At 40.6% G+C, this 12,543-nt stretch overlaps 1 protein-coding gene across 1 annotated transcript; it reads left to right on the forward strand.

The window, feature by feature from the left end:
* The first annotated feature begins 289 nt into the window (after positions 1–289).
* On the forward strand, positions 290–4,289 carry LOC139745454 (CHRNA7-FAM7A fusion protein-like). The gene is made up of 4 exons (XM_071655842.1): positions 290–448; positions 2,137–2,289; positions 3,055–3,253; positions 3,772–4,289. Exons 1-4 carry the CDS (start codon positions 290–292, stop codon positions 4,287–4,289), a joined length of 1,029 nt encoding a protein of 342 aa, XP_071511943.1.
* Positions 4,290–12,543: the final 8,254 nt, after the last annotated feature.

Consider the following 12,543-nt stretch of genomic DNA (forward strand, 5'->3'; position numbering starts at 1 on the left):
AGATATACATATATATGTATATAACACAATATAAATAAATACAAATAATTCCATTGTTAAACATTCTATATAAAAACAGTGTCAACATGCAACGTCCATGACAAGACACAGCCAAAACACAAGAAAGTCGAACAGATAATCATTGTATAATAATACCTATACAGTATATTGTATGTATACGTATGCGTGTGTAAGAGGGAGTTTCAAGGAATATTGGCAAAGTTTCTTTGCTTTTATTTTCAATCATTCTTTTACCCGCTATACAAGTGTTGGTCAGTCCTATGTCGAAATGGATCACAAGGTCACACGCGTGGAGTGGAACGGACGCGTATCTCTCTACGCACGAACGAAGTTCACCTCATCGTGTCTGCTCCAAATCCTCTACTTTCCGTTTGAGAAGCAATACTGTCGGCTCGTCTTCGGCTCGTGGTTATATGACAGCACACATGTAATTATCAATGTAAAAAAACAAAAACAAAAACAAATAATGTTAACAACCCACTGACATGTTCTTGGTGCTTACTCATAAATGACAAAACAATAGAAATGAGAAAATGACGCTGTAATAGTTAACAATCAATGATAGGCCTATGCTGTTGTCCCTATATAGGATAATCTCTTAAAGATCGTTTTCCTGAGCGGTATACCGATAGCAGTACGTGATCATTGCGAGGTTTCCGCATTCATACACTTAGATCTATATCATATACGTGGATTTTTGTTGATACAATTTTTCTTCCTGGAGGTTTGCAATAGCCAAGATCTATAGGATTAAGAATTGATCGTATTCAAAGTGCACTTCAATACCATGTTTAAGTTGGCTCTTATAAACAGAGTAAAGTCAGACAAATGGCATGGGTTTCAAAAAAAAAAAATCAAACCACAAATAAGGATGTTTTGGATTCTTACGCGTACCGTTATTTCCTTTGCATCAAATTGTTTTTGACTTGCTTGAGCCTGATGGGAACTTTTTTTTTTCGGAGGGGAAGGGTGTGTGTAGTTGTTTACCTAACAACCAATAAAATGATTTTGATCAAATCTCTGTATGCAGATAAAATAGAAGATTTGGGAGAGGTGAGGATTGTAATCACCTCTTCTAATTTGCGTCTGTTCGGTAACATCCGGTACGAAGTGTCCAACAGACTGCTATATTTTGAAATAGTGCAACGCGCTTGGAGACGACTGGAAATCTATATAGTCAAAGTGCTTCTTTTATATTTTTGTTTATTGACTATTGGTGTATAAGCCGTGAGCCCATGCGTTTACAAATCTAAGATTTAAAAAAAAGATCAAATTGGTGGTGTATAGAAAACTCATAATATGAATATAGACACCAAAGTAGATCTAAAGCGCACTCAGCAATATAGATACACCCAAATCAATTATATACTTTCATCGAAAACGGCCATGCATTAATGATTATCTAAAGTGTGCGCCTCGTTATTACTTAATCGCGTTTCAGGTTATGTTGCGTTTACACCATGTTCCCGGCGGCCACAGCAGTCACGTTTCCGGCCACCGTGGACAAAACGGGATGGACGTTAGACAACGCGGTGAGACGGGATAGGCAAACGTGACAGGCCATGATTGCCGTGAATGCCATGTCGAACTTTTAACCTGTCCAAAAAATTGCCAAGGCAGTCCCGGGGCTAATGCGAACACTTGTAAGTCGTAATAAATCGGGGTGAATGCAACAAAACACGACGGCACGTAATAGGTCGTAACAAGACTTGGAGGCGGTCCGTAGCGGGGTGCAACAGAAAATATTGATAATTTAGCCTATTTAACCAGACGCCATGAGAGCAGAGTCTGATAGCTGTATCGTATGGTCACCGGGACGGCGACTGGAACGAGCAAGACTAGAATACGAAGTGGGAAAAACAGGAGAATGTCTTATTTAATACCTTTCGAGCAAACGGGGCTGCCGTGGCCATCGGGAACATGGTGTAAACGCAACATTAATGCGACAAAGTTATATTAGATTCTTGCACAAAACGAGCGTAATCGTTTAACTATATAGTGCATATTACATGTACTTCATTTTAAGCATGTCGTTGTCATGATCATTTTAAGCATGTCGTCGTTATGAAACTTTTCTCTCCATTATAATTCTCTTCCGTTTCCTCCGTTTCTCAGGTGAGGCTGAACAATATCGAAAAAAGCATGGAGGATTACTTTATCAACAACGGAGAATGGTCGCTCAGTAAATTTCAGGTAGAGAAGCATGCCAGAGAATGGGAGAACTTTCCCGACCCCTGGGATGAGATTCACATCCTCTTGACGTTCACGGTGAGCTATTGTTTGCCTTTTATTAAGCGTGGCTAAACAAGTCGAGTTCAGTCCAAGAAAATTTACCATGAACACGTGTAAACTTTCACACCTTTCTCACGGTCTCAAGACAGCAGCAAAAACAACACCACCACCACCAACAACAACAACATAACACAATTTTTTAAATACTCTGAAAACATGATAAAGGACTGAACATTTGAATTCGCTAATTCAATCGGTCATTGTCGAAATCGCAGAGGCATCAAACTTTCTGTCATTTTAGAACGTGCGACCTTCCGCAAGGTATTGAATATTTGCTTGAATCTGTACGTGTCCGGATACGGTGAAACTTTCGTAATGTATACATTTAAACTTACTTGTGACAAATATTGTATATATCATATTATATATTCATAGTTACTTTGCCAGAACATAATGGCAAATACGTTTGGATTGAAAGCAATGTATACTTTTCATGTCTGAACATACAACTGAATCGAAATTCTTGGGCTGGATCACTTTGGAGATAACAATCAGTCATAATAATACATCCTCGATTTATAGGACAATCAGTAAGCATTTTATCAAATAGATCTCTTGTTGCAATAAAGAGTGACATAACATGTCGTAACAAGACCTAGAATTACAAATGTTTAACGATTCACATAATCACTCGTGTGTGTATGTGTGTGTGTGTGTGTGTGCGTGTATGTATACTGCATTGTACCGGGCATGCACAACATATATTATAATGGTTCATATTTCTTTTCCTATCCGTCACAGAGACATTCTCGGTATTACGTCATTACTGTCATCGTGCCGAGTGCAGCACTTGCCCTAGTGTCCGGTGTGGTCTTTTTCATGTCTCCCCAATCCGAGGAGAAGGTGGCACTGGCGTCTAGCAATCTACTGGCAATGCTCCTTTTCCAGGAGTTGGTGTCGAGCGCCATGCCCCCAATTGGAGACGAGTTTTCTCTCATCGGTTAGAAACAAAACTAACAACCTCACTTTCTAATGTGACGTCATATCAAGCGAAGTATTAAATTCGTCGATACGAAACGTAATCGAGAGATAATATAAATGATATATAGTTGAAACATAAACGATACAGAGATAATCGTGCTAAAAACTTGAACTCGTCGCAACAGCGGTCAATATTATGCGGTATGAGAGGTTCAGGCAAATTACTAATTATGTTGTTGGACATGCTGAATTAGTATACCCATGGTAAAAATGAGCAGTTAAAATGTTCTGAAACGAGAAGAGATACAAAATTCAAAACAATAAGACAGGAAAACTGAATGTGATTATGAAGGTCTTTCGTGTTTATTATTGGTTGGATCTGACCTATCATTTGAATTACCATCTTGATCAACATGATAATAAACTCTGAATTTAATACGCGATAGAATTAAACTAAACGCACACACACATATACACACGCACACTGAAAAGCACGAAATGCAGACATTATTTTTTTGTTTCTATCTTTTTTCACAGGACTGTTCTTTGTGGCATCAATATTGATAAATTCCCTGTCCATCTTGACGTCACTCCTGACGAAGACACTTTTCCACATGAAAGACAGGCCTGTTCCGAACGGCCTTCTAAAACTAGCCTTCCTTGGCCATTCAGGATGCGTGCCACAGTCGCACCGCAGCAGCATGTGGGTGGTGCGTCGTCTTTCCGACTTGGCTGGACGAACCGTCTCCGGAGCCATCCGCCGGAGCGAACTGAAGTACCGGTCAAAGGGTCTGGCAATCAGGGCGGGGAACCCAATCCTAGACGGCGATAAGCAATATAAAGACACCATCACGAGAGAGCGTTGTCCGACCACGGTGGAACGGCAAAGCTGTCGCGAGAATGACGAAGATTTCGGCAGCCAGTGGAGGATGGTGTCTCAGAAATTGAACCAGGTTTTAGCGTTCGCCTTGACGAGCAGCTATCTGTTAATTGTGATCATCGTGGTTATTCTTTACCTCATAGACAGGGATCAGGAATTTCCTGAAAGCACCTGATCGGGAACATCGCTGAATGTCACGCTTTGTTTTGTCAAATGCCAAAACTATGATTAACACTAAATTCTGACAGTAAAGCCACCATTTAAACTTACAAGTGCCATTCAAGGAGGAGTAAGCGAGAACATCAATAGATTATGGTTTCCTATTTATCTTATTTGACAAAATCAAATTTGTGACATTGCAATGTCCACTCAGAACACAGAAGACCAAGATTTAGGTACGGATACTTGCACACATAACATATTTAAGAGAAGAAAATATGTCATGCTCTGAAGGCTGGGGATAGGTCAGCTAATTTAAGTTCGGTGCAAAAATTGCGCCTGTGCATTTCCAGGTCATCAGTAGGCCTACTCGTCATCCGTTGTCTGCACTCGAACAAATTACTGTTGACACCCTTAACGCATTGGGCTATATTGACGCAGGATTGATATCATTATTTTGAAGACTACTGATACTATAACGATCTTTGTTTAATAACATAGCCTTTCTGTTTTGCTTGTTTGTTTTTATTCTGATGACATACACAGTTACAACACATTATAACATTATAAACAATCCCGATGCAAAGACGCATAGACAATACAAATATCACTGAAGTTGTACACATCGAAATTTCAATCGGATTTCATATTCAATGTTTCATGTTCAGATGGCACATGTTTCTCAGAACAGATATTTTTTTCTTTCACTAAATTGGGAGATCTTTCAGAAGTTCGAAAGACCAATATCATAACACTTTGAAACAACAAACTGTAACAGAGTGATCATTTCTAAACAGAGAGTAAATGGCACCTTTGGAAACATAAATTCATTAAAACTACGATTGAGATGACGTGGAAATGCTTGTACCTGCCAGCGATTCTGTCACCTCTCAAACTTTCACCGCTAGATGCTGACACTTCGATGCTATTTGAAGAGGGTAAAACGTGTTCCACACACCAAAGCGTTTCCTGCCATTCTGTGGCTGACACAATAGTCCCACTGATATTTTTGCTCTTGGAAATTGTCCTTCCCTCACTGGCATTGTTCTCCAATACAACTAACGTGAAACGATATTCATACTTTCGCCGCTCACTATACCTCACGCAACAGGTGAAATTGCCCTCGTTCTCAAATGCCACACCATCGATTCGAAGATTGCCGAAGTGGTCCAAACGAACATTGGTCGGTTTAACGACAGACACACTCCCCGAAGAATTCAAGGAAATCCCACCTGGGAGTGACCACCACAAAGGATCATGAATGGTACGACTAACAGGGCATGACAATATCAAGTCGTTGTCTTTGGCGTAGGCGTAGAGAGTGACGTCTTGGTCTGCACAAACTTCGGGAATGCACGCCAATTCGTCGAGACTCAAGGATTGCAAACTGCGTCCCTGAAGCACTACTGGCGAGGAGCAGTATGTCGTCTTTGAACCGCTTGGTATCCACAGCAGTAGGGACCGCAAACGACAGTCACACACCCACGGGTTTCCACTGCCATCGAAGACGCCGGTGCGAGGTGCACTGTTCAGCACTCTCCCGTCAACGGTCCGAAGCTCGTTGCGACTAATGTTGAGAAAAGTGATACGGTGAAAATGGGGGAAGGTCATGGGTTCCAGATTATTGAGTTTGTTCCCATCGAGGCAAAGAATGGACAATTCCAACAACTTAGAGCACAAATTGGGTGGCAGCCACTTTATTCTATTATCAGATAATTTCAATATTATTAAGTTGGAATAAACGTCGTCAGTGAGTATCTGTGATGGCACAGCCATCAACCTATTCTCCGACAAATCCAAACTTAATAGGTCTTGCCCATTAAAAGAAGGAAAGTTGATGGTAAACTTGTTACGTTTCAGAGACAGGTAGCGCAGGGTGGTAGCGTGCAACATGTTCAGAGAAGATGTCTGAGACCATCCATGGAGACCCAAGCAATTGTCCAAAGAAACCACGGTAAGTGACGGCAGTCCGTCAGTCATCTGTAGCTGGTTAAGTGACAGACGTGAATCAGATATACGCAGATTTGTCAAGCGTGAAGAATAGGAGAGCATCTGAAACGACATTTGCGTCAAAGGATTACCGGACAAGTCTAGCAGAATCAGATTGAGGCAAGGTGAAAAAAGAGAGGTCGGCAAGAATGTTATATTATTGTCGCTAAGGAAAATGAAATGGATATTTGTTAAACCGCCGAATACGTTACCCTCGAGTGAATATATTAGGTTTCCTGCCATATCTAAGGTCCGGAGGGAAATTGCGTCTAGGAAGAGTCCAGGCTCGAGGAATTCGATTGCGTTACATCTGAGATGAAGTGCCATCATTCTCTCGGAAACAGACAGGTTGCTTGTCGTTCTGATGTTGTTGTTCGAGAGTCCCGCTCTGTTCAGTGAATACAGGGCGGATCGTTCAATGTTACTGATGTGGTTACCATTCAAATGAAGTTGAACATCAGGAGGCAAGCCTGTCGGTAGTGAGGTGATGTTGTTCTTGTCTAATGATAAGTATCTGATGTTGGGAATACCAACGAGGTGTTCTTTGTTCAATTCAGAGATAATGTTGTCTTGCAAATACAATCGTGTCAGTCTAGGCAATGATAAGGAAGGCACCCAACATAAGTTGCAGCGTTCCAATGACAAACTTGCTAAGTTTGGCAAGCTTGAAAGAACGTGAAACGGCCCTGCGTCTTGAATGCTGTTCAGACTCAAATTCAACGTTAACAACTTAGGGCATCCTATCTGTGGGGTGCTCTGCAACATATTTCCCGACAAATCCAATAATCGCAAATTAGGAAAATTTCTAAATACATCGACGTGTATCGAACGAATCAAATTGTGCGACAAATCTAGGATAGTCAAATCTGGGTGATAGCCCGTCTCAGATAGTGTCTGCAATTTGTTATGACTTATGGTCAACCTGCTCAAATTAGTTGAATTTTCGAAATCATCGCGATTCCACGAAGAAACAATATTACAGTCCAAGGAAACTACACGAAGTCTAGGAAAGTTTCTCAAAAATGTTAAACTGCTGAATCGATTATTACGTGCCTGTAGAAAGACGACCCTGCCCTTTGTTGGAGAATCGACCTCAACGTTCTCAAGATCACAATAGTCGGCATATATGTACTTGACCATTTCCAGTCCGTTTAAAGTCATGTTTCTAATTGGATTGTTGGCGACATTAAGCACAACCGATTTAGGAAGGGTGTCCCTTGAAATTTCTAGAGAAGTTAACAGATTTTCCTTGAGGACCACACTCTCTAAGAACATTAGGCCCGGTGGAAACTCGGCACGAACAAGGCGGTTGTCTCTCAAATCTAGCGATTGAAGATTTCGTAGTTTAAATAGGCATTCTACTGTTAAGTGTCGTATCCTGTTAGATGTCAGATAGAGCTCCTTAAGCGAGGTTACGTTGCAAAGACCAGACAGTGACCCAAGTCTGTTCGAGCTGAGGTTAAGCTTCATCAAACTTGTCAGATTCAGAAAAGCTCGTGCGGAGATGCGCTTGATTCTGTTCTTGGCCAGCAACATGACTTGTAGATGCGTCATCGGCCCTAAATCGGGTATCCGTGTTATGGCGTTGCTGTCGAGATCCAGAACGATGAGGGCTGTGAGATCACTGAAGCTGGATTGTGTAAATACTTCAATTTCATTATAAGACAGATCGAGGTGTTTCACACCGGTGGATATTCTCGGGATTTCTGCGAACTGATTGCTTTGCATTTTAATGGTGACCATGCTCTTCACTTTGCTGGAGAGACGCATTCTCCAGTCATGGAACAAGTTATGGGCGACTTCCAAACGCTGAAGTCTTTCCAGCGGGATGAGCGAGGGCACAACCGAAAAGTGATTATTATTCAGGACTAGATGCGTAAGCGAGGTTGTGTGGTAGAATGCGGACGTTTCAATCCTACTAATCCTGTTGCTGGAGAGGTCGAGGACTTGCAAGAAATTGAAGCACACGAAGTCATCGGCGCGTATGACGGTGAGAAGATTCATTCCGAGATCGAGTCGGAGAGCGTGGCACTCGAGATCGTCGGGAACCTTTCGGAGATTCAACGACCAGCAGTCGACAGTCTGACCAGCAAAGGAACAGGGTGAACCACATGTCCGCGTGGTGGCGGTGAGAGCAGTTAGAATGAAGAGCAGACACAACATGTTAACTACCGAATTCGTTCAGGGGAAAATTGACTAAGATATCGCAGTACTACGACGCCGTTTCTGATTGAAACCTAATGTCAGTGCAAGCCTCGATTAACCACCTAGGGCCTACCTGAAAAGTCGGATGGCGCGGGAAAGTTGTGATAGTTTTTTTATTGATCTTTTTGACCTCGTGTTCACTGTACTCTGAAATATACCAACTATGATTCAAATAGAAGTTTTTATCCGTGGTAGTAGCCTATTATACGCAGCCTCATCAAATCTATCTCAGAGAAAAATCATTATTTCATTATGCAGCATATCATGTCCCTACACCCTACGCATTTCATTATCTTTATGTATATTTTACAATGACTCTCATTTCCTGTTTATCTAGGCTGCCTTAAGTGTATAGATGTCCATCAGTAGGCCTACTTCCCCTTAAGGCTTAATCAGTTATAACAATACGGATTGCCTCGCCGATTTTGCCATCGCGTGTGAGGCGTCAAATGCAGACAATGTGAAGAACGCTCCATAAAATTGATAATCTTAACGCGTATGTAATCTGTTGTAGTCTCCCATGAGCTTCATTATTTTGTTTGTTTGTTCGTTTTTAATCAAGGCGGTTGTTTGCGCTTTCGTGAGTTACAAACTAGCTCATCGCGTGACGAAGATCCTGGAGCTCCATGACTTATACGAGGAATTCTGTCGTCATGGTATCTTCCTATAATGAAAAATAATTGTATGAGGCAGTGTAGCCATTAACGTTTTTGTCATTGTTCATTCATCGTCAGAATTCCATAAAGTGCTTTGATAACTGCGTATGAAGTATGCATCTACGGTGTTGACATGCAGTTGCCAATGATCGATATTTACGGGAACAAAATATCTGAGATGTCTGAAATTGTGTTTCTCTGTCATGATTTTCTAATTGGTGGAAAAAGGGGCGTAATGAACATAGTTTAGTTATTGCATCTTTTCCTTTAAACTTCAATGCACACGTATTGGAAAATTTACGGCACAAGCGATACAACCGAGTTTTTTGTTTGTTTGTTTGTTTTGTTTTGTTTTTGGCCGCGATCATAATCTAAGAGTAGGGCTATTGTAAGAACGAACCTGGAAAGGCTAGAAATGTCGCTACATGGCGACTGGTAAGCCTCCGCCATATCACATTATTCTCCAAATACACATATGTCTTCAGTACAGTATAATCATTGCCCATGTGAGACGACAATTTCATGTAATGATTTGCGAATAATTATCATTTGGTAATTATACACTAATTTTCATGACAATACATTGATCCACTTTCCATGTCAAACAACTGAAAATTTGGACTTTTTAAATGGCCTAACCCCCCCCCCCCCTAAGATTTCCCTATCTATAATCACTGTGCGGTAATAGGACCCTATATACCAAGTTTAATTACACTATAAGCATATATGGCATTCATTAATTCATAGCTAGGTTATGCGGAGAAAATAGTGTAATTTCAGCATAAAAATAAAAATTTAGCATATCAAACTGACCTTTGACCTTTGACCCATAACCCAACACTTCTAAAGAGAATGAATGTCAGGCAATGAAATGTGTACTAATTTTCATGAAGACACTTGAGACACTTCCGAGATGTGGAGGAAAAAAACGAAATTTTCGCATTTTCACTTGACCTCTGACTTATGACCCAAAACTTTCTCTATAGAACCTTATTCTGGTAATGAGAATGTATTCATAGAGAAATTGTGTAGCATTTATTTTGATCTCGATCTATATGACCTTTGACCTTGAGCGCGTGCGCCCAAAAGTTGATAGGCACAGCTTTGTCCTTTATTATACTGAGTTATCTATACACAGCACTGTCGCTGTGCACAAGTGGCGCACGGAGACGCCTAGACAGAAAGATCCGTCTGTCCGGAGGACTCTTTTATATTTTGCCATTAACGCTGTCCTCCGTAGACACGGAGGGGATCCGTGAAGCCAGACGTAGTCTCCGCGGAACATTCCCCGACGGACAGATACAGACCGATCTTTCGGTCAAGGAGACGCCATGCGGAGCACGGCGTCTGGTTGGGCTAATACTGAGTATACATATACTATAATAGTTATGTTTCGTTTGGATATTAATGTCCACAAAATCAACTACGGACGGACAGAAAGACGGACAGGCGGATAGAGGACAGGCAACGGCCGGACAACCCAAAAACATAATGCCTCCGGCGTAAATTCGTGGCACAGGTATACAAAAAGCAAAGCAAACAAAAGAAAAAAAAAAAACAACAACAACTTGTGAATCACACCACCAGATCACACTCGAGTTCTTGGAATTGTTTTCCTGAAAATACATAAAATATGTGTATATAGTACAAATTGTATGTCTTTGTCGACTTCCATACGAGTAATTGGCTCAAAGCATAACATTTATTGGGACAAAGATGTAGGCATTAAGCACATTTTCACTGTTCACATAGGTAAAAGGGACTACAATACTGGTTGAGGTGAGGATTCAGCTTCTAACATTTTGCGAGATATCTCATTGAGAAACGACTCTATGAAATGTTTAAGAGCATACGATTCTAAGGGGAATCAAAAGTTTATTGGATGAAAATCGGTTTTGAAATGACTGAGATATCTAAAAACAAGGTAAACAAAGAGATCCTAGGAAAAGTTGTGGCCTGTCAATTTTATTAGGATCAATTTTTTGATATCTCGGCCATTTCAACACCAACAATTTTCATTAAGTAAACGTTGAATCCTTCTTGAAATTACATGCTCTTTCACATTCCATAAGAGGTTTCTTATTATCTCACCCAAAAAAAAAAATGTTTTAAACCTGACGTTAGGTCTCGACCAAAACTATATGATCCCTATAACTTGATAGACAGGAGTTACTTCAAAAACTAAATGACAAGGCACAGGTTGGAGCGTATGCCCTTTTCTAGCCTTGCAACTTTGATCTTGTTAAAAAAAATACATGTGCTGAATTTGTAATCCTGCATGTGGTCTATGTGTCATAGTATTCAATATGATAGCACATTGAGATACATGTATAGTGGTCAAAATAACATAGGAAATGCTGTATGATCCTGACGCCCTGAAACAAGGGAGGGAAGAACATAGAGGGCGCACTTCTCCTTGTATGGACAGGGCACCAGCCTGGTTCATTAGTTTTGAAATAAAATATATGACTTATATCGTATCCAGGCAATTACCCCCAGAGGGCAATTACCCCCGGCTAAATACTGGTTAGTGGCAAAGTTAGAGTAAAAATTAGGGTTAGGGTTAGGTTTAGGGTTACGAGTTTGGGTTAGGGTCACGATTAGGTTCAGGATTAGGGCCAGGGGAAGGGTCTGGGGTAATTGCCAAGGGAGTAATTGTCCTAGACCCATATTTACATTCATTTACACATATACAAGCTTGTCAACAAACACACTTTACAGAATGTATTTCAATTAGTATTTACTTTGGTGGTTTCTTCTGTTGTTGTTGCTGTCATTGTTGTTGTTGTTGGTGGTGGTACTGAAGTTGAGTATGTGTGCATGCAACTATAAAAAAAATACATCACCATTTTGCCAGCAACCTACAAAATCCCTTGATTACAATATCGAACAATCATCACAATCACTTACAGAGCAGACTCTAGAATACACAGCAGGTAAGTGACAAAAACAGAAGACACAGATATTGTTGCAAGTTTACACATCGAACGTCCAGCTTTTATACAGTACATCATATTCACAAGGCACTTGAGCTGACATAATTTTTTTTTTCTTGTACCAACTTTGGGGATGAGTAAATTCAACCAGTGAATGGTTACTATCGAACCAATAGGCCTACTTCCCTGCTTTGTAATAAGCTACAGAGTACAATCTACAAACGGTGTTATTCCAGACTACATGATTTTATGCGCAAATTGTTACTGAGGCACAAGGGATAACACAGATATGGGTACATTCTCTCTCAAATATCTGAGCCACAAGTTGTCTCTAACTTGAGCTGGGGTGTTTCAAAAATAATTTATGTTGATATTGTAATAAGCTACAGAGTACAATCTATAAACGGTGTTACTCCATACTACATGATTTATTCGCAAATTGTTACTGAGGCACAAAGGATAACACAGATATGGGTACATTCTC

This window comes from Diadema antillarum, unplaced genomic scaffold, assembly GCF_040938485.1.
Source record: "Diadema antillarum isolate AM-2024a unplaced genomic scaffold, OU_Dant_1.0 seq00001268_RagTag, whole genome shotgun sequence".
Lineage (NCBI taxonomy): Eukaryota > Metazoa > Echinodermata > Echinoidea > Diadematoida > Diadematidae > Diadema > Diadema antillarum.